This window comes from Sceloporus occidentalis, unplaced genomic scaffold (genome assembly GCF_023333645.1).
Source record: "Sceloporus occidentalis isolate IW3139 unplaced genomic scaffold, rSceOcc1.0.p SCAF_61, whole genome shotgun sequence".
NCBI classification, from domain to species: domain Eukaryota; kingdom Metazoa; phylum Chordata; class Lepidosauria; order Squamata; family Phrynosomatidae; genus Sceloporus; species Sceloporus occidentalis.
In genome coordinates this window covers 3,517,408-3,540,000 of record NW_028317041.1, presented here as the reverse complement: position 1 = coordinate 3,540,000, position 22,593 = coordinate 3,517,408, and the positions used below count along the sequence as shown (strand labels likewise).

General features: G+C 38.2%; 1 protein-coding gene and 1 non-coding gene across 2 annotated transcripts in view; both read left to right on the top strand.

The window, feature by feature from the left end:
• The first annotated feature begins 70 nt into the window (after window positions 1–70).
• On the top strand, window positions 71–224 carry LOC149287419 (5.8S ribosomal RNA). The gene has a single exon (XR_016277499.1). It is a non-coding gene; the product is annotated as a 5.8S ribosomal RNA (ribosomal RNA).
• Window positions 225–1,972: 1,748 nt separating this feature from the next.
• Window positions 1,973–22,593, top strand: part of LOC149287418 (GRB2-associated-binding protein 1-like) — a 42,835-nt gene continuing 22,214 nt past the window's right edge. Inside the window, exons 1-2 of the mRNA XM_089492938.1 lie at window positions 1,973–2,077; window positions 20,214–20,530. Coding sequence (XP_089349064.1) covers window positions 1,973–2,077; window positions 20,214–20,530 — 422 coding nt within the window. The remainder of the gene's footprint in view (window positions 2,078–20,213; window positions 20,531–22,593) is intronic.

Sequence of the window (22,593 nt, the reverse complement as noted above, 5' to 3'; positions counted from 1 at the left end):
GCGCCCGGACCCTTGTCACCTTTCTCTCCCCTCCGCTGCTGCCGACCCCCTGAGTGCTGGGAAGAGGCGCGACTCTTAGCGGTGGATCACTCGGCTCGTGCGTCGATGAAGAAAGCAGCTAGCTGCGAGAATTAGTGTGAATCGCAGGACACATTGATCATCGACACTTCGAACGCACCTTGCGGCCCCGGGTTCCTCCCGGGGCTACGCCTGTCTGAGGGTCGCTCCCGCGGCGACAGCCTGGTCTCCCGTGCAGCGGCAGGGATGTGTCCCTGACGCTGCACAAAGGGCTAGACGTACCGGTACCTCCATAGGGGTTTCTTAGTGGGCGTTTTTTGGACATCCCGGTACGTCTATAGGGGATTGAAGGCGTTAAGTTATACATGTTTTGGAAATATTTACGTGTGTTTATATACGTATGTATGTATGTATGTATGCATATATATACCTATGGCGTTTTATAATTGCCCCCTACATTTGTCCCTATCCCATCAGCACGCCTCTGCCTCCTCTTTGTCACTGATTAAGGCATCCAGTCAGTGGCAGGAAAACGCTCCCATGGAAATCAACGGTAGCACTTTCCGCAAAAGCACACATAGGTGGTAACAGAACCCGCCTGCAGCTTTTACATAACAAGTGCTGAGGCTGCCTGCCAGGGCCGGCCGAAGACTTAACGCCGCCTGGGGCGAAGTTTAAAATGCCGACCCCCGCCGAGGGGGGGGGGCGGCATTATCTACCCCCACCACCACCACCGGTACTTACCCTTAAACAGTCCTGCGGCGAGTCTCCCTGTGCTGCCACGGTGCCGGCTTGTAATGCTGAGCGCCGGAAATTCACGTCACTTCCGGCGCTCTGCATTACAAGCCGGCACAGAGACCGAACAGGGAAACTCGCCGCATAGGAGAGAGAGAGGGGCGCCGAGCGGGTAAGCGAAAACCACTCGGTGCCCCTCTCTCTCTCCTCCGCTTCAAAAAAAACAAAAAAAAAAAAACGCTTGCCGCCCCTTCTGAAGTGCCGCCTGGGGCAATTGCCCCAGTCGGCTCCATTGTAGGGCCGGCCCTGCTGCCTGCAAGCAGGTATGTTCCCCACATGCAGTTGGAAATGTAAAGGGACCATGTAGTTATTATATGCATTAAAGTGCACATGAAGGCTGGAATATCCCTTTAAGTAAAGATCAAAGCCCCCCATTATCATTTATTTCACCATCAACTGTCCTAGTGTTTTACTATCATTTTATACCACCGTATTATTCGTGTTATGGTTGACAACCCAGGGTGAGGTGATCCAGTGTGTACGGATGTTGAGTTTGGCAGCGTAAGAGAGGACAAAGGGGAGGGATAGCAGGACGACGCTCCGATCCAGGGGCGGAGAGGAAGAAAAAAAGAAGAGGAGGAGAAAAGAAAGGAGGAAAAAAGGGAGGAGGGAGAAATAAAGATTCACTGTCGGAGGAAAAAAAATGTGCGAGTGTTTTATCTGGTGCGCGGCCAGAGGAGGACATCTAACAAGGCGGCTCCATTCTCCAGAGAAATAGCACGATCCGTACCGACTGGGACCGGGGCTGGATGTGACTGGAGCACGAAGGCGCCTCCGTCTTTTTTTCCCTGTCTGAGGAAGAGAGGAAAGAAAAAGTAACTTGTGGCTGGAGGAAAAAAAAGACGAAGCGGAAGAGATCAGGCGAAAAAACCCGTCGAGCGACTTCTGCTGGGGAAAGGGGCGAAGGGGGTTAGAGTTCCCGGCGGAGGGTGGGGAGCTGCTGGGAGTTCACTCCCGTAATCCCTGACGTTCTATCGCGTCCTCCTAGAACCCGATCCGAAAGTTTGCTGTAAACGGATACAAGCAAAGTTCTTCATTCGATTCCTGCTGGCCCCACACCGGGAGTGATCAACGATCGTTGTGGGGAGTGGGGGGAGTGATCCTCCTGGAACCCGGGAGATCAGGAGGGGCGCACCGCTCCGGGCTGAGCCGGAGAAGCATGATGAGCTCTGGTAGCGGTGGAGTGGGTGCTGGAAGCGGCGGTGAGGTGGTCTGCTCCGGATGGCTCCGTAAATCACCGCCGGAGAAGAAGTTGAAACGTTTTGTAAGTATCAACGCGCGTTGTGCAAGTCTGGTTGAAGTTTGGACAGGAACGCAGAGGGCCACGGCATGCCTGCGATTACTGGCGCTCATCATGCAACCCCACAAGTGTCCTGCTTTATTTATTTTCTACTTCTGTTTTCTGGGACGTAAATGTACTTCATCCAGATCCCCATCGGCCATTCTCGCATTGTTTACTGGTATTATGCGGAAGATCGCCCAAGTGTTCTTACGACTTAAAGAAGTGGAACCCCTTTCATTATTAATGCAGTAATGTATTGTATTTATTAGTTTGATGACTGTTACAGTAGAAACTTGTATGATGACAGGTAGAATGAGCATTTTAACACTTCCCACCCAGTATAGTTGGGGGTTGTGCATACCTGCTGCTGTTTGTTTACCTGTGTATTGTGTGCTGGAGTTGATGCCCCCTTTATTATTCTAGTGAGGGGGTAGGGTGGAATATTTGTGGCAGTTGTTGCTGGAATGAGGGAGGGGACACGGCAGTGTGTTTGTAGCTTGAGGAGGGGGGTAGTTGCTGTTCAGTGCTCCTATTTCTGTATCCAAACAATCTGCCCCTGTGAGTAGTAGGTAGGCTGTGTGGGAACTTGGCTGGCACTGTGACTGTTTGCTGAGAGGGCAGATTTCTGCATACAGGGTGAAGGCTGAAAGTTGAGACCTTGCAGCCAGTCACATGATCACATTTTAGAATGTCTCACTGAAGTTCAGAAGGAATCTCATTTTCTTATTTAACTGTTAATACTGCTTTTTTCACATTCAGATCTTATGGTTTATGTTTAACTTTTTTTTTTTTTGTTAAATGAGCTAACATTTAGTGTTTGGGACAAGCTTTATATCAAACGTACCTTTTTATCAAGTCTGAAACAATCAATATTTTGATGTTTGCTCTTTTGCATCACAACAAAAAGTTATGACTACAACACAGTTTACATGGACACATTTAGCAAACTTTTTTTGAAAAAAGCTACTTCTAGCTCAGCCTATGAAAAAAAGCACAATGTAACTATTGTGAACTTGTTTCTTTGGTATTAAATACAAACTCAGCACTGCTTCGCTCACTTGTTTTGAAGCAGCTGTTATACTGATACAGTTGCTTGTAGTAATCCTATTTTAACAATTATTATTTTTTCATGGAAGTGTGACAACACATCCTTAAAGCACTTCTATTCATATTGCATTGGTGGGAGAGTTTCAGCTCACTCACTTTCTAATTCAACACTGGCAGGTTTCTCCAGCCTGAAGGGTTAAACTGAACCTGTTTGATACATAATTCAATAATATATAATAATTCAAGCCTTTGAAGAAATATCAGTAACTATACATCATACAGGGCCAGTCAAGCTTATCCTGCAGTAGAAGCTTATTGGGGTTGGCCATTCTTAATGAATAGATGTCAACATGTTTAAAATACCAGTAAAAATTTTTTTCAAATTTTACACTTAACATAGTAATTTAGGTTTAAACTTGCTGTTGGTCAAATGGGGTTTGTTGCAAAAAGTTTTATTTATTATCATTTATTGTTTTATATAGCGCCATCAAATTCTGTAGCACTGTACAATGGGTGGACAGGACATAACAAGTAGTATGTAACATAACAATTTGACTTACAGAGACAACAGGTGAGGAGGGCCCTGCTCAGACGAGCTTATTTGTATTCTTCATTTCTACTGGTTTGATAAAATATGGGAAGTATCTCTCCCAAAAACTAGAGCATCAGATATATATATATAATGGTGTGTGTGTAATTTCTGTATAGCTTTTATGCAGAAATTTAATGGGCTTAGTTTAGCGGGAGCTCAAGACACATTGGGGGGCTATCTATAAAAAGTGATTCATCTGCAAGGTTTGTAAAGCTGTATTACCACCATAACTAATAATGTTATGTTCCTGATCATTCTTTATCTGCTGCGAAATTACAGGTTTTTGTTTTTAAATATATATTCTATTAATACTAGAAGTACAATATTAGGTGAAAGACAATTTCAACCAGGACATAATAGCTGCATGATTACTGTGATACATCTTAGGGCAATTAGCATACAGTAAAACTCCAGTTTCACATTAGTCAGAATCTCAGTAATGGCATAGTGCTCCAGAGTCTGTTTTCACACATAATCCCCACTGTATGGCTACAGAAAGATTCCTGATTAGACACAGCCTCGGTAGGTGCAGTTTGATGACGTCGCAACAGCTGCTGGAAACTGCTGTCTTGGATTTTTTTTTTACACTGAGCGTTAGAAATTGACTGGAAACAGTGAACTCTCCTTTTCAATATATGCCGCGAGAAGCTGTCTGTGTAAAGAGAGAAACAAACATTGTGCTATAAACCAATATGAAAGTGGTGGAGACTGCCATGACTAAGGTTATTCCTAGGTTGTGATGTGAGATACAGAAAGGTACACTGAAAGGCCAAGCATGTGCCTTACACGGAAAGACCGGAGAGAGAGAGAGAGAGAGAGAGAAGCACATAGGCAAATACACATTACTTTCAAATCACTGCAGTCACTGACACTGTTAGCCGAGAAACATAAATATATTCTATTCAACCAAATCCACGTGGACCAACTCATTCTGCAATGTTATATACCAACCCAGTATATTTTATTTCACTAAAAACAAGTAAAATCTGTTCTGATCACAGTATATATTTAATTTTATTTTGCTGAATATTTCTCCCCATAATTGCTTTTTCACATCATAACATTGTAACATGTGACGTAATGATTTATGTTGAAAAAGACACAAGTCCATCAAGTTCAATCATTCCAGATTGTGCCTCGGAAGAGGGAAAGATTCCTTCTTGACTTTAAAATGGCAATCTGATTTTTTTCCCCCAAAAAAATAAATAATGGGTTTACTATATAAATATATCTGCTAAAAGCGTTTTGCTAAAAATACAGCATAGAATTCTCATGGGTGCATAAAATAACAACTGGGATTGGTTGTAGAACAAACGCATGCCAAAATGCTCAGATATTATTTATTTATAGAATGTGTCCAAAAGCCATTAGAATGGGCCAATCGAAGGATTAGTTTTGCTGTAGCGATCTAAGCAAGGCCTCGTTATGTCATGCTCAAGACCAGCTTCTTCACATACCATTTCTTATTAATGTTACTGACAAGCTGCAGCGAGAGGCACCTTACATACTACATTCATGACTATTTAGGATACTGGCTTCAAGTGGTAGCCCATCCACTTGTGCAGCGATAAGAAGCTAGTTATTTGAGAACACAGAAACCTGATGTTAAAAAGCATGTTAGGGCTTAAAGCGTAGGACAAAATAGTAAAACGTGTGTCTAGTACGGTTTCCATTTAGAAATGTAGAGATAGAAAGGTTTAGGAGCCATCTTGACTTTATTCAATTGAGCTAAGTAAAAGATTTCGTGCCAGCAGTAAAATATCCAGTGGTTTCTCAAGCCCCCAAAACTTAGCTATGCTGGCTTTATATGTAGGCTGTGGTTTGTTTCTAACAGTATTTTTCTATTCATGTACTCTGTGAGACACTGCAGCCATCATGTGCACTTTAATGCATGTGCTAGCTGAGTAGTCCCTTTAAATTTTCTTGATGTCCTCTTTGCAAATGTATTCTGCAGAACCCCCCCCCCCACCACCCAGTTATTTGCAGTATACGAGATACGACACAAGATATACGTACCACCACTCGGCTCCAGCACTGGACATTACACGGGGTCTAACAAGCGCTTGCATTGAATTTAGTATCATTGGACTATGGAAGAGGCGTTTTGCTGCAGCTTCCGTCTAAGCGAAGGTTTATATTTATTGTTCAGGGGTCTGCCTAGGATACTGGAGTGTTATATATATATATATATATATATATATATATATATATATATATATATATATATATATATATAGAAAGATTATACCTGGTTAGCATTTTGTAAGCATTATTTTTCTGACCAATACTGATCTATATTTCTGCACCCCTTCCAGATTTTAATCAACCATCTGCTTTTCTGACAAATATAAAGAGTGAACAGATACTTTGTAATCTTACCAGATTTGCCCCAGGATATTTCCATAATGTTAGTCATGATTACTTCCACATAAAATAAATACAACATCTTTAATTTCTATCCCAGCAGCATCAACAATTTGCTTGTAAGTAGCTTGTTATTTCAATAGCGTTGTTATAATACATCCTGCTGTAGTTGAGATATAACAAACACATTTTTGCTTCAAAATGAATAGCCAGATTGGGAGTTCTGAAAGGCTTTCCGAAGCTTGCGAGAAGGGTCCTATATACCTAATCTATCAGTTTGTCTAAGTCTGCCAGTTCTAGTCTTGTCATATCCCTCAAATATATATGTATTGTAAGAAGCGCTGTTTTAATGGTTGCCGCTATATAAGTAAAAGGTCATAAAAAATAGGGTGAAAATACATTTTCTTTCCTTTAAGCATATCCCACAATCCTTGTCTTTAAGTATGATGTAAATGCCCGCTCTGGTTTATAGCCAAAATGGCTCGAAGAGTAGGCCGTAATATGAAGCCTACCATCCTATCTAATGAGCTTTCAGTGACAACCAAAAAGGACAGAAGTAGAATTTTTTTCCCTTTAAAAATACATCTTAATATTAAGTCTAATGAAACAAGAACATACAATTGTAAAACCTTCTCAGCGTTGTCTTGTCAGGGGTCCAGTTGTGTTCATTGAACCATTCTTCAAGTCACCCAACTCACTGGAAACTTCAACAAGCTGTTACAGCCCAAGTGTGACTTTGACTTGAAACCAGAAAGGAGACCCCTTATCTTCTACTCAGTGGACAAGGAATGTTAGTGATGATCAATGTCCCAGGGCACTGGGAACCTGAAGCACATTATCTTTTTTCCTCCATAATGAAAATGTCCTGGTTACACATATAAGGGTGTTTCTGCCAGTATCAGAGTTCCTGCAGGCTCATGTGTACCTAATATTTATTTAGTAATGTTCTTTTAAGTAGAGAAAATGTGTTACTAATCTGACAAATGTTTCAACTTGCCTTCACTCCGCTCTAAGACCTGTTTACATACCTCGTGATCGAAACTCGGTTTTCTGGTTTGTTGAGTCTTTTTTAAAAAAAGCGGATTTATGTAGGTTACTGCTGTAATGATTTTTTTTTTCATTTAAAGATCTTCAAAGTGGTCACTTACTAGTACTTGTGGGGTATAACATATCCAGGACTCCAGTATTGCCTACAAGATACAATTGTTCACGTTGTAAGCGCTAAGCACATAAGTATGCCTTGAAAAAACCTTCCTGATATATTTATGGTTTGAGACGTTCATTTGGATGGCCCAATAGTAGCTGTTTACGTGTTGCAAGTACATGTTTAGAGACATTCTCCCTCACCCAATTTACATGACCAAACTATGCCAGTGGAATGGGTATATTATTTAACTCTTAAAGAGCTTAGACTATATACCTGCTGGTTCTAAATTAGAATAATATTCAACCAGTCTCCGCAAACCAGTCTGATCTAAACTGACATACAAACTCGCTAGTTTGAAGACTTTTTCTCTCTTCTTTTACATCTTTAATTTGAACAGCAGCTGGAAGGGATGCCCGATATGTATTTTTCATGTTCTTTGAAACACATCTTTGTTGCTCTATTGATAACTTCATATAAAGTTCAAAATTAGAGCTATGAAGGTATCATGTTAATTCCAAAGGGCAAATGTGATGGGTATCTACAGTTATTCACTTACTAAAGATAAAGGCAGTGGGGAATTGTCGTCATGGAGTATTTGTGCATGGTTTTTTTTTATTAGTATTTACCTAACATAGAACTTTATTAGTGATGAGACTGCATAACTATTTGCCTAATAGTACTAATATGGTTTCAATAGCTATATATATTAGTATAATCAAACATTTATTCCAAATATACTTTTATATCAAAAGTATGAAGAATGTTTGTAATATATATTTTTTTATCGTTCAAGGGCATATTGTTTTAATAGGAAATGTCTGGTCCTAAAAATGTAAACTTTGGTTTAAGAAATTTGATTTCAACCGCCTTTTTTTTTTTTTTTTTTCTTTTAATCTAGGTTGATGTATTTAGTTGTTTGGATTATCAGTAAATCAGAAATAGCTTTAGATTAATGGAAGACAAATATGATGTTTTCAGAAAAGAGCTCCTGTTCTGAGATACTACTTCTCTATATAGCAGAATTTAAAGGACATTTATCCCCTCTTCTTTCTCAATCTATCTGCCGCATCTGTCATCTGTGGTTTGGCTTACTCATGGTTTCTACTTAAATATCCCAACAATTTGTGTTGTAGGCTAACAAATCATCAACTGCATTTCCCTTTTCAGTAGGAGTACACCAGGGCTCTGTTCTGGGTTCCCTCTTCTTTCTGCACATTTTTACCATGGGGCAGTTTAGATAATTGTAGATTGTTGTAGATAAACTGATTATCTTCCCACGCAATTCAACAGAAGTTTCCAGCTTTCTATTCCTATATGCATCATCTGTGATTGAAATTTACATAAGTATAACACCTTAATCTAGGTTTGGATGTCTCTTCTATTTAACTTGTGGCAACCTCCCATTGCAAGATTATATTAATCTGGTGTGATGTAGTATGTCCAACTGTTGAGAAATGTTGGCCAGCCATGGTTTGATATTGGTTGGATATAGGGTGGCAGGAGTTGATGGTTTTGCCAGTGGATTTGGAGCATTTCTTGCATTGTATGAAAGCTATCATATTGTTAGATTTGCAAATAAAAGATCCATAAATTAACAGTTCTGTGGACAGTGGTTTGCATAGAGTTGTGCTGTCGGGTTGCACATCTATTGCTGTTGCAGGGTGAGGTGCCTTTAGAGATGGTTCAGAAGACGCAAGTCCGTTCCTGACCATGGAGATTGGCTGGTGGGTGACATGCGCTTTGGAACACTTCCATGAAGTAACATATCTTCTGTGACTGTCTTAGCTGCCTGTGTCTAAAAATAAATAATATGGTGTCTTTTTCCATACATTTTAATATACTGTTATATGGCACTATTAAAAAAAAAAAAAAAAAAAAAAAAAAAAAAAAACTTAACTACAATGCTATCTTATTACATGTTTTTTGTTTTTTTTATTAGTGTTGGATCAGGTGTCGCCATGTCTTGTTTTTCCAAGAAAGAATGCAATGAAAAATCATTACTGTAATTAGATATGCCTGTAAGATTAACGTTAAACACACCCTTTGTAATCCAGGTTTTTCTTTCCTAAGGAATTGTACACATTTATGTTCACAAAAGCGGTACACAAATGCTGTATTGTTTACCGTGAGGGAGAATTAACTGGTGAGGTGCTTACCAGGAAAATGCTTAAATTGTTAAAAACTAACACGTGAGTCTCATGGTCCATATGTATTGGCACTCGGGCACTTTTGTAGTGCAGATGGGCTGTTGAGTCCATCAGTAACTGCGTTACTGTGATCCAAAGTCTTGTTTGTTTAAATTTATGTGACACTTTTTGTAAATGTATTTGATAGATTCGCCACAAGAGGTTTTGGCTTTACAGCAAAATAAATGTTACTTTATTATTTTGTATAACATATACAAGGACATTGTTCTTCTTATATTTGCTTGATTTATCATGTGGTGGAAAAAGAAGTAAAGATTTCCCTACTTATATAAGTATAAACTGTTTATAGGCTCTACTCACCTGTTGTCTCTTTGTCAATTTGTTTATGTTACACACTACTTATGTCCTGTCTACCCATTGTACAGCGCTACAGAATTTGATGGCGCTATATAAAACCATAAATAATAATAATGGGGTTGCCATTAGCTAGAGTCTGCAAAAATGGCCCTGGCCTCCTGGGCGGAAAAGCATGTGCAAACCCCTGCAACTTAGAATGTATGTAATGTCTCCATCTTTTCCTAAAGTTTTATTAAGATCATGACAAAAAAAAAGCTATAAGCACAAATTGTTGGATTTTATGGTCATTTTTTTTTATATACAGAGTTGAGTTATTTTATGGACCATAATGTAAAGTGTTTTTTTTTTATTTGTTTTCATCTCCATCCTGTGTTTTTTTTTTTTTAATGGAACATTCAGTCTGAAATAGATATTTATACCATTCAGTAATTCCCATAGGGAGCTGTGTCCTCGTAGAGGGGGAAAAAGCCAGAGGAAAACATGGGCAGGCAATATCTTGTGACTGAAATTGGCTGCTATTGTCCCCGTTCCAGCTTTGTCCGACCCAGGAAACTCCCTTCTGAGCCCATCACCAGTGTGAACTAAATCTTGTGTTTTTACGTGATGTAGTTTCTTTGCTGTATTGTATTATGTGCAAACTTGCACAAGGGAAGTACTGTGTGTATCGCTGCATGCTTGCATTAGCTCAGCTGTAGGATTTGAAGCTGTACATGAGCCTGGATTCAATCAGCTAATGAGATGAGGTAATCACTGTTTGGTTGCATAGTGCTTTCTTGATGGCAGGCCATTACTTTAATCCCTTGACATCCTAAAGTAGCCATGCCATCCGCTAATCTGTTTACTCCGCTACGCAGCACAGAACAAAGTAAGGCAATATGAACAAAGTGATTGCGTTTCATTTCTAAAATAGGCATAGAAAATCATGTATTGTTTTGTAGTGCAACATCATTTTAAGGCTGATCATACAAACAATGGCTTCACCTATGTGCTAAATACCCTTAGCATTCCTGGAGGTAATCAAACCCCATTAGCAAAACTTCAAAGTAGAACTATAGGAATCCTACCTATAAAGCATAACTTTTATTTGTATGCCCTAAGATTAAATGACAATAGGAGGGATATATAGATATTAATTGTCTCTTAACTAATTGAGGTGTAAACGGAAGGATACGTATAAATCCCTAGTCCCATTCCCTATGCTTCAATACCGAGCTATTACATAGAATGATCCCCAACTCAGTACCTTGATATCCTCAGAGAGTGAAAAGGACCTATTTCTTGTTCTTGTAAGAGAGTCCCAGAACAATACTGTAGGTGGGACTATGTAGAAACGAGTGTCGGGCATATTTCTTTCTTATTTAGATGATTGAGGCCCATGGTCAATGATAGCAGGCTAGACAGGAATAGGTCCTTCTCACCCCTTTGCAGTTGCTAATCGTTGTACCAATTTAGGATTTGTTCTATTTAATAGCTATTGGAACATCATTTTTTGTGGTGTTCATGGAAATAGCACCTGTAACCTTACTGCTGTTGAAAGCTGTGTGTTTTTAGCTTACAGTTAAAAAGCAACACATACATAGAATACTTAATCCTAATTACCCTTGTTCCAGATCCATTGACAAAGCAATCTGGCAGGCCACAATAAAATTTTAAAAAATATGCCATATATTAAAAGGCAGGGTTAAAGTATAGTTGTTTCCTAAGCCAAACATGGATCTCTGTGTTTAATGAGCATTTTTTCCTACACTGGGAATATATATATATATATATATATATATATAATATATATAATGGACTATTAAAAACGATTATATATTCACTTAAGGGTTATGGAAAATATAGCTACGTTGGTGAGAAATGCTATAGCTTTTGAAGACACCAGAGCTCAAATATATAAATAACTCAACAAAATAATATATATAAATGTCAACATAATAAAGCGAGGAACTGTTTTCCCTATTTTTAAGAACACGAGTACAAAATTCGTATATATGCCCACGCTTGGGCACTGTTGCTTTAAATGGGAGCTGTTGCTATTGCTCTTAGCATAACTAAATTATTTAAGCTAGTTTTTTTTTGTTTGGCGGCCGCTCATTTCATTTTAGAGATGTTTAGCTTACAAATAGTGAAAGTTGAGATCAGTGATTCTGAGCGTTAGAAACAGTATATTATCTAATAAATGCCCTGTCTTGAAATTCTTTCCATCCTTATCCTCATACCTTTACACAGTTGGCTTTAACCAATCAACAAAAATAACAACTTAATAGGGCAGAGATAAGTCAAGAAATGAATAACCATGCGGATTCTGATAAAAGAAAGCTAGGAAACCTTTCACCATGGTTAATAAATATTAGGTGTCTTTTTAAGATAGATACATTCTTTAGTATATAAACACTATCATATTGGAATTTTCGATGTATACAATTTCTGCTGTAAATTCACAGGCATGCAAAATGTTCCTTTCTGGTTCTTTGCCCTTGCTAGTGTTTATGACATAGAAACATAGAATTTGATGGCAGGTAGAAAATAAAAATTAAATTTTTTTCTGATGTAAAGACTGAGTCAGTCCTTGGTCTCCTCAAGATGGCTTTATGCCTATCCCATGCATGTTTAAATTCCCACTCTGTATCAACATCTATCACTTATGCTGGAACACTGTATAATCTAGTAATGGTTCTGGATCCCGGACCAGATCGCTCTTCCACGGTTCTCTTCCTGGTCTGGTCCTGATTGTACAATAGACACCATGATATGGTCACACGTTGGGCAGAGAGCAAGTAAGTATCTGTTTTTATTATACAGAAAGGCCAAATAATAAAAATCAACTGTATCACTTTGGGAAAATGTAATTATTTCAGATCACTAACAACCAATAAAATGTTTTTATTTTATAAAATGTATTTCAAAGTGGCTTTGTTACAGCCTCATATAATGCTTCTGTGTTGGAAATCTGGCGTACAGTAAGCCTCTCTCATGCCGTTACATAGCTAGAAGATTGAGGCTGACTTTCTGTTAAAAGCCCCCAAGCTGCAAAGATGGATAAGCCACCCCCTCCCATACATTAAATCATGCTGGGTGATCGCAGCCACTGTTATTTCCAGTCCCATTGTGTCTGCTTCCTGTTGGTCAAAGGTTATTAGGATGGGGTACTGCATGGAGGTGGAAAGCTGAATACAAATATAATATATATCTGGGCTGCATTTCCAAACCTGCTCCACTTGCTGACCGGGCGAGTCGTCATTTCGATTGTGCATACAAAAAAGGTAAAACTACTATTCTTTCTCTACTGAGATTTTTTTTTTCAATTTTATTTTGATAAACAATTGTATGTATCAGGTAAGAATGGCTTTGGCTGAATTCTGCGCTCTTCTTAAGATCTGTTTTTTTGTTGTTGTTGAAAGCAGTGATTGTCACAGACTGAAATGCAGTATTTTTGTTGCATGAATAAGAATTTGTCTTTAAATGTCTATGACACAGAACCACTGGACTGAATCCTCTGATTTTTGAACCAGCGCGAACCCGACAACCGATGATAATGAAATCTGTTTCCAAATGTTTTTTTTTTCTTTCTTTCAATGAAACACAGAGCAGTTCAATGGACTCCACCCTTGCATTGTATCCCGGTCTTGGCTGTTCAGCTGCGCACACAACTATGCAAGATGGTTTTTTCCCCTTTATTAATGATACTGTGTCTGTGTCTCGCAGATAATCATTAAAACTAGTTCATGCCATTTCTGCGCGTTCTCAAAGTGTGTTCAATGACTCATGATATCGTTTGGAAGCTATCGTTCTTTGGAAAGCTGTTTCCATCTAGTTGCAGTTTCGGTTGTGTTGTAATTTTCCTTTACATGCAGTTAGCACATAGCGCTGTCTGCGTGTATTTTGCTTGCCGAGTCAGATACTTATGAAAGCTGGATCAGCCAAGGGACATTGTAGGGTGTTTGCACAAGAGTATGTTAAAGATGAAATCCTACATCAGTACAAGTTAGCTATTGTGTGCTGACTCGAAAGGGTGACAGATTGTGTTTTTCTATTTGATTGTTGAATTGCTACCAGTTCCTTAGACTTAACGTACTTCTAGTTTTCACAATTTTTTTTCTAAAACATGTAAGTATAATAATAATTGTAATGTTTACCCGAGTTGACAAAAATATGCAAAATTAAAGAGCCAGAAAGAGCTGCTATTATTTTTATTATCTTTTATTTATATATATAGCACCATCAATTTATATGTCCATTGAGATCTATATACATACTGTAAAACAAGCCAACACATTTTAAGATCCATGATTGTTTTTGTAATCACATTTAACCCCTTTATGACAAAGCCCGTACATGTACGGGCTCAAAATGCATTGTTTTCAATGGGTTAAGGGACCGCCCATTGTCCTTAAGGGGATAAGCAAATATTGTGTGTATGTATAGGACCTAGAATATGGCTTCCATGTTGGAAGAGATGGCATGCAAAATATTTTGTGCAGGTTCACCTAAAGTTTTTTGGGTGTTTTTTTGTTTGTTTTTTTTTGTAAAAACTGGAAGGCACCCTGATGCCTTTTTGTTGCCAATTTAGGTGGATGCATGGCCGTGTTGATGAAAGCGACAGAGCTATAATCTAAAACTCGTGTTAAATGTGACGTGTACCAAAAGCCAGCATTCTTTTTGAGGCAAACAGGTTTAGGGCTTTTAAGGTAACACTTTAGTCTTGCATATACAATCCTATGTAATGTGTGTTTTTGATGATGATACTTAAATGTTCAGCTTAACCTTTAGTTAACTGCTAAAACTGCCTGTAACTTGTACTTGTACTTCTTGTTTTTCAGTTGTTGTAATTGTCTTTTTTTACCTTGGGTGAGTTGAGATTAGTTTCAAAATTGAAGTCTTCTGTCCTGTAGATTTCTACATTCACTTTACCCTAACTGTGAAAAGCAATGATTTTCTACCAAAGGGGAGCAGTATAATGAGAATATAATTACATAATAGGGAAAAGGTGAATGAAAATATGAAATGGCTACTTCTATATTCTGCATAAGGTGAGTTTTTGATATGTAAAACGTAGTGTTTGGGGAACTGACAAATCGGCTTCATACTTTCCTTTATAAGCCTTTGACATTTGGATCTTATTCTTTTCATTCTCAGCTGTATTGCATCAAAACAAAAGCACAAAAGAGCAACTTTCGGTGTCTTATTTAATTGCAAATTAATTGAGCAATAGCAAGTATAAAGGCATATGGAATAGTTTATGCCAATGATTATAGCCTATGGTAACTATTAATATGCTTGGATAAGGTCAAAACATTTGATAAACAAATGTAATAATTTTCCAGGAGGTAAAGTGATAAAGCGACAAAATACATAGACATTTGTTTTTTCTGATTTACCTGTTAGGACCTGTACTACATGAGGTCATGTATGGCGTTACCCATGTTCATGTGTTCCCAATGTGTTCTTCACAACAGGCTGGGTTCATGGAGTCCAGTTGCAACTCATCCATGCCATTGCAAGCCTAGCACAGACAATGATAGAAAAGGGGAGAACCAAGTAGCTACACAGAGTGCTCCACATAGAAATGGACTTTAGCTTTTATGGAAAAAGAACAGACATTTCAATTGCATTAGATTTTCTTCAGCCTGTTCCACCTACTTTGTTGAATGTAACAGTTTATTTCTAGCAATGTTGGATACCCAATGTTTTGTCATAAACAATTATGTAATAGATTAATAAATACATTTGTCTTGTTTGAAACCTCCTGGGGGATTGCCTAATAGTCACGTGACACAAATCTATACACTGATTGTTGCATAGACATTGGTTGTTGCCATAGACATTGAGGAGCCTTAAATATTTATGTGTTCTTTTTGTGTGTAAGGAGAAAAACAAATTACAGGTGTTCTAAGGTTTTAATGCTAGAGAGAGCAACACCTTAAAAAAGAATGTTTGTGTAAAATGAGATTAATGTGTTGTCATTAATGACCCTTTACTTTTTTCACTATGCTGTATACTACAGTGGGATTGCTGATCATTTGATTGACCTGTTAAATGAGAATCTCATGGAAAAACTTTTTTTTTTCTCCTTGTGCATATAATGTACAGTAATATTTTTTCCCCCATTTAGACACTTTTATTTGCAGACCTGGAGGCTGCCATTGTTGTCAGTAATGGGATATTGTGGGTTACTTTCCCTGCTCAAATATCACACTGAGCTTATTCCGTCTAATGAAGCCAGTTCCTCTATAGACTTTCATTAGTCTTGACTTAGTTTGATTTGGTGCTTGTTTCCATCTCTAGCTTGTTTCCATCCATTTCCATTACTAGCAAAGCAATGTTACCGCTTCGCTCCTTGCATAAAACAGGTAGACCAACTAATCATTTATTTTCCTTATCTGCTTGTCTCTGCCTAGAATTCCTAGAGTGCTTTTGGAAACTTTTACACGTGATTTCAGTGCAGGACTAGACATGCCCATATAGGCATAATTTTTTTTTATTTTGCTTACAACGTACTGTAACTTAGTACGTTGCGCTGCAGGGGATCCCGGATCCTCCTGTCTGGAAACCTTAGCTGCTGCCGGCACTTCCACCGGGGCTTCTATCACCGAGCACTGGCGAAAGCACGGGGGGGCAGCGTAGGTTGTCTACGAGCATCATGCAGACCGTCCCCGGCTGCCAAAGAGGCACCTCCGCCGGGGCTTCTATGATGGAGCACCGAAGTCACATGACCTTCTGCTGCTCAGTCATAGAAGCCCCGGGCAGAGCTAATGCCGACCTCCACCCGCTGCCCCCACAGACACCAGGGAGTCAGAAGCACTGGTAAGTCGGGGGGTGTTATATGGGGGGCATAAGGCTTTTCTGGAGGCAGAGTGCCCCATGATATGCCTTTTAACCCCCTTTGTGTCCCCCTTTGTGCCTTTTAACCCCCCTATATGCCACTCTGCCTCCAGAAATGCCTTTTAACCCCAGAGTGGCATATAGGGGTTTAAAAGGCATATCATGGGACAGAGTGGCAAATGGGGGGGGTATAAGTCATTTCTGGAGGCAAAGTGGCATATAGGCAGTTAAAAGGCATATCATGGGGCAGAGTGGCATATAGGGGGGTATAAGGCATTTCTGGGGGCAGAGTGGCAAGCCTGGGAGCAGAGGTGCATAACTTGGGGGGGGCAGGTTGGCAAATAAAAGGAACTAAAAACAAAAAAAAATATTCTCAATCATATATTTTATTAAATATGAAAAAATTGCTTACATGAATTAATATTTACTAGTAAAACTTTTCCTATAGGGTCGTCTTATATTCAGGCTTTTTCTTTTTTCCTAAATTTAATATTCAGATTTTGGGGGGTCATCTTATAATCGAGCAAATACGGTGTTTCTTCTTTTTATGTATTTGTACTACTGGCGTGAGATGGCTATCCTCAATGATGTATTTTCAAAGGCAAACAAAGTTGCCTTTGGAAATAGTATTATAATTTCATTGACTAAAAGTATGGTTTCTTAAATCGTACCTACTGTTAACAAAGCTCTTTGTGTGTATTTTCTAAACGGATACCTTACTTTTGCACCACTTTATGTTGATCTCTATAAGTACATCCCTTCTTGGCTCCTAAAATGATCTGTTTGGCCCGAAGACTTTTCATCCCCAAATGGTTTAAAGGCGCTTTAAATTATGTTGTTTCAACATTTTGAAACATAATGGTAATGCCAAAGGTTTGGGTCACACAGAATACGAATATATGATATAATATATATATAATTCCTCAATCCCTACGTGGCTTTGTGTTTGCTTCACAGTTCTCTTTTACATTCAGTGATTTATTTTGTTTACCCAGTTAGTCTAAAGTTAGACCTGACAGCGCATAACTAGTGAGTGGTGACAATAGTTCGAAAACAGGAAATGTTATACAAATGTGCATGCGGAACAGATGACCAGGATGATAGTCAGTGGAGTGGAAACTTCCATTGAGCCTGTTTTTTCCTTACTTTGCTCAGTAAGATCGCATTTCTACTTCCTGGAAAACAACCCTATTCAAACGTGGAAATAGTAGGCTGACTTTTTTATAAGCTCACCTTTAAGGATAAAACCAGTTCTTCTCAAAACCATCTGTTTTTGTGTGTACATGTATGTTTATAAGAACACATCGTGATTATTGAATGCAAGACCCTCGTCGAGACTGTTGCACTATTTTAAGCGTGTTTTCGTCTCAAAAGCTTGAATGAGCCTGGTCTTGTGCAGAGCGTATTTTATAAGGTGATGCGTTGCAGGGGCATTGTCCTCATGAGTCAAAACTGACTGATGGTTGGTGTTTTTTTATATAAAATGTGGTGTAAAAAAAATGAAACTTACTGTTTACTGTTTTAATTGCTTCTTGAACCCTTTCCATGTTTCTTAGTGGTTTGGATCTTTTGTTGTTGTTGTTTTCGTGGTTGTTGTATCGCTATTCACTTTCTAGCCGGGAAGAGTAATTCCGTCTTTCTGCCTGACTATAGGAATCATTGCATGCTCGGCCCTACTTCTGTTATGTAGGCAAATTATAAGGGGCAGTAGGACATGCGCAGGAAGCATACTTGGGTACACGTTCTGTTTCTAGGAGAGTAGAAAAATGATCTCATGGTCAAATGTTCTAATTCCAATCACTAAGAAAAGGTTGCGCTGATTAGCATGCAGGAAAATTACTTTTTACTGAACAACTTTCACTGTTTACAGTCTATGTCATTAAAGTCCTATTACAAATGTAGCATTAGGTATTACATGCTTCTAATTATTAGGAACTGAAAATCAAAGTAAAAAAAAAAAAAATCACACTTAAAACTACGCTTAAGGTTTGCATGGGTTAAATCCAAAAATAGGATAGAATAGTTCATAAGAATGCAAGATATTCTCAGATAACAAAGGGTAATTTATTTGGACTCTTCTACAATCTGACATAACAGAGGCACTTTTGTGCTATGATTAGCATTGGTGCTGATGTCATTTTGCTTGTCTGGCATTAAGCTTTATTCTGCTGTTAAACTCTTCTTTGTACTCCCAGCCAGAGGACCTTTCTGTATGGCTCGTAGAAGAGCACAGTTAGTGATTTGCTCCCCCTCCTTCCCTTCTAGTTCAATCTGTGCCAGTCCCAATGAGTGAGTCATTTATTCATATGAACCAGCATTCAGATAGAGTAGCAGGTGTTTAGCTACAGTGTTAACTTTGGTAAGTAGTTACTGTGCTGAGCAATTCACCACTAGAATGAAGCACAAAGCTATGGACTCATTTTGATGAGTAATCCAACCTATTCAGGCATATTTCGTTTTGAAAAGGATGATTTTTTGTGCAGAAAGCTTTGCCCTCTGACACCGACTCAAAGGCTTGATCAGCCTTGACAAACAAGCACGTTTTCAGCATGAAAGCCCTACTTATTGACGTGAATTGATGATCGATTTGTCAGGTTCCAGCCTATGTGGAACCCTTGTAATGAATGATCAGTTGGGTTGGGTACACAAACCCTGAAGGAAGGATCTATACTATTTTTGCTTTTGATTGCTCATAGCAGAAATGACCCCGCAACAGACAGGCTTTTTTTTTCGTCTTTACATTAGTCAAATTTATTTTCCCCTTAGGGATGATTATACTAAAACCGAACAGAGGGGTAGTGAGATGTAATATAACCTCTTACAATTAACTAATATTAAATACGATGAGAAAAAAGCACCCGAACAAAAAGACCCCAAGTATAGAATGCAAATCATTAAAATGCCACTGAACAGCCTAATTTAATTCCCTTGATAGGTGCTTCCTATCAAGCTAAAAACTAACAAACATAAGAGTACTTATTACACTGCCCTAAAGCACATTGATAAAGTGATGTTTATATTTAAAGTATTTTATGTAATATTCCCTTTGCGTTTCAAGATCTTATTTCCTTGGCATATATATTTTTTTTTTTTACTGTGCCGTATAGAAATCAACCTAGAGTTGTAAATATTGTAAACGCCACAAACATTTATTATAATATGCGGCAAGGTCTTTCTACAATAAAATATAATAACAAATAAGTGATTACAGAATTGTGGGTTAGGTAGACACATTCACATGTGTAACAGAAGCGTACAGAAAGTTAGAACCTCCAAGCTCAGTTTTAAGCATTTTACTTTTAAATTGAATACTTTTACTTAGTATATCGGTTTGCCTTAGTTAATTGCTATATGAATACAAAATAATAATAAATGCTTGCAGTATCTTTTTAAACCATTCCCTGTGTTTGAATAATTTGAGTCTTTGATTCTTTTTCCTCTCTTTCATCAAATGATTTAAGAGTCAAAGGTGCCTTTTTATGGTGCAGAGAGCAGATTTTTAGCCTTAGGATACTAAAAATATGTTTAAGCAGTTTATATTGTATGATCTAATGTCGTGTGGTAAATTATTTAATGTGTACAGACAATAATAATAATAATAATAAAGCAATTGACCACTTTATTTTTGTTCTTTTCTTTTAGGCATGGAAAAGAAGATGGTTTGTACTTCGCAGCGGACGTTTAACCGGAGATCCAGATGTACTCGAGTATTACAAAAATGACCACGCCAAGAAACCAATTCGAATTATTGACTTAAACTTGTGCGAACAGGTTGATGCCGGGTTGGAATTCAACAAAAAAGAGTTTGAAAACAGTTATATTTTCGATATAAAGACCATCGACAGAGTTTTCTATTTAGTGGCCGAAAGTGAAGAGGAGATGAATAAGTGGGTTCGAAATATATGTGACATCTGTGGGTTTAATCCTACTGAAGAAGGTAAGTCAACTTTTAAAACAAAGTATGGGAGTGTTTTTACATGAATACTGACATAATGTTCCCTACATGTCCCTTTTATAGATCTTTACATAATTAAATGCAGGGTAACTAGTTAAAGGCAGTACAATCTATTTGTATAAATTGAATTTGTTCAATACAGAACAATGTACCGATTTTGTTAATTCTTTGCTATTATATGGCAATGCTAGACTCCTCGTTTATCCACATAACATATTTTACACAAATGCCTAAACTTATGGGTTCTTTTTAGCTGTTTTGGTGCCGTTTTCAGAAGCTGCCAAAATAATCCTCTAAGACTAAAGAAACGCTAGAACCCCTGTATGAATAAAGTAACAGCATAATAAGGTATGAGGTGTAATTATACAATCCTTCAGTTCACGTAAGGACATGAGCTACAGCCTGGACAATATTTTTACGACGTTTATCCAACCAAATCCAGAGATGGGTAAACTAGAAACTAAACATCATAGAAAAGGGAAATGACCTGCTTACTTTCAGTTTGTCCTTGTCTGATTTTCTGCAGTGTTGGATATATTTTGTTGGCACCAAGGGTTATCTCAAAGGGTTATTAGATCTAATTCAGTGACATCTGCAAGGGGTTTCCAAGCATGATTTCCACATTTCAGATTTTGCTACAACATGCTAGTAGAGTTTGGGCTGATGGACGGCCGGCCTGATGTTCCACTGTAGGTTTTTCTCATACAAAGCATTATTCATGGCCCCTTCAGTTATGGCTACTTGTCCTGGTACAGCAGAACATCTAGGGTCCTTGGCGACTTCTTAGAAGATTTAATTATTTGGTCCTTTAGAGATCAAAATAGTCTTTCCAAAATCAGTATGCACAAAACGTGAAATAATGCAGGCAATCAGATGGGGTACATTACACAACTGTACCTGCTGTGGACACAGGCAGTGGTTGAATCTTCTTATGTACATCTTCCTTCTTGTCTTATTACTTGCCTTGGATGGCTCATCTAATAAGTTACTTAGCATTCATGTCTTATTTTTCTTTGTCGTATAGCAAAAGAAAAGATTTCTTTTTCGCATCATATGACTGTGGCTTGATTGTAGGCATTCCAGTTGCGTCTACAACAAAAGCATGAGCAAGAAAAAGCATATACTTTTGAGAAATGCATAACATTTATGTCTTTTTGACATGTTTTAGTCTTCAGGGACACTTATTATATCTCTTCCTGAAACAAATAGTCCTGTTCTGACACCCCGCAATTTAAACATCCAGAGAAAAGATATCTATGCAGCAAATATGTAATCTTTGCAAAGCAATTGTTTGTTTTTAAGCTGTCATATTATGCTTCAGTAAATCATTTCACTTCCCTGTGATTTCTTTATGAAAAATGCTGTACTATAGGCATGAGCCACATAATGTGGAAAGATCAGACTGGTTCAGAATAAATGTTTTTCTGTTAGTTTTGTCCGCTTTCTGGCTCTCTCTGCCAGATTTGCTGAATATTCACATGGCCATAGTTAAAAGAATTAGTAACATCCAAGAAAACTCATTCTAATGTATAAAAGCTTTGATGTGGTTTGGTTGTTATCCTCTGTTTTTTCTTGTCTTTTTTATATTGCATGCAAACTTTGTAAGCCATATCCAAACCGTTAATAAGGTTTTCCAAAAGGCGATGTTATGTTATGTTTTGATGGCTAAGGCTTGGAAAAACAGGTTTGCATTAGAGCTTTTACAAGAAATTTCCTCTTGTGTTAATTCATGTATTCTTAGTTATATTGAGAACTCATTGTCTTGAACCATGGCATGCAATTTGTAACAATTAATGTGGTTTGGTTATTGCCTGAAATTGATGGACTGGGTATTGTTTTTTTTCATTTTCAGTCTAGGTCCTTGAAAGTGTATCTATATTAAAACTACTTGGTCACAAATCTAGGATAAAATGGCAGAGTTGGTCTCCAATGTTTACAATGTCAGAGACAGAAAGCAGTGTAGATCGAAGGGGATTTCCATTATAGTAATAAATAAAGAATGTTCGAGAGCAAAAATGTGAGCATTCTTCTGCAAGTGACTCGCTCTAGAAATTTGTTTGCAATGTG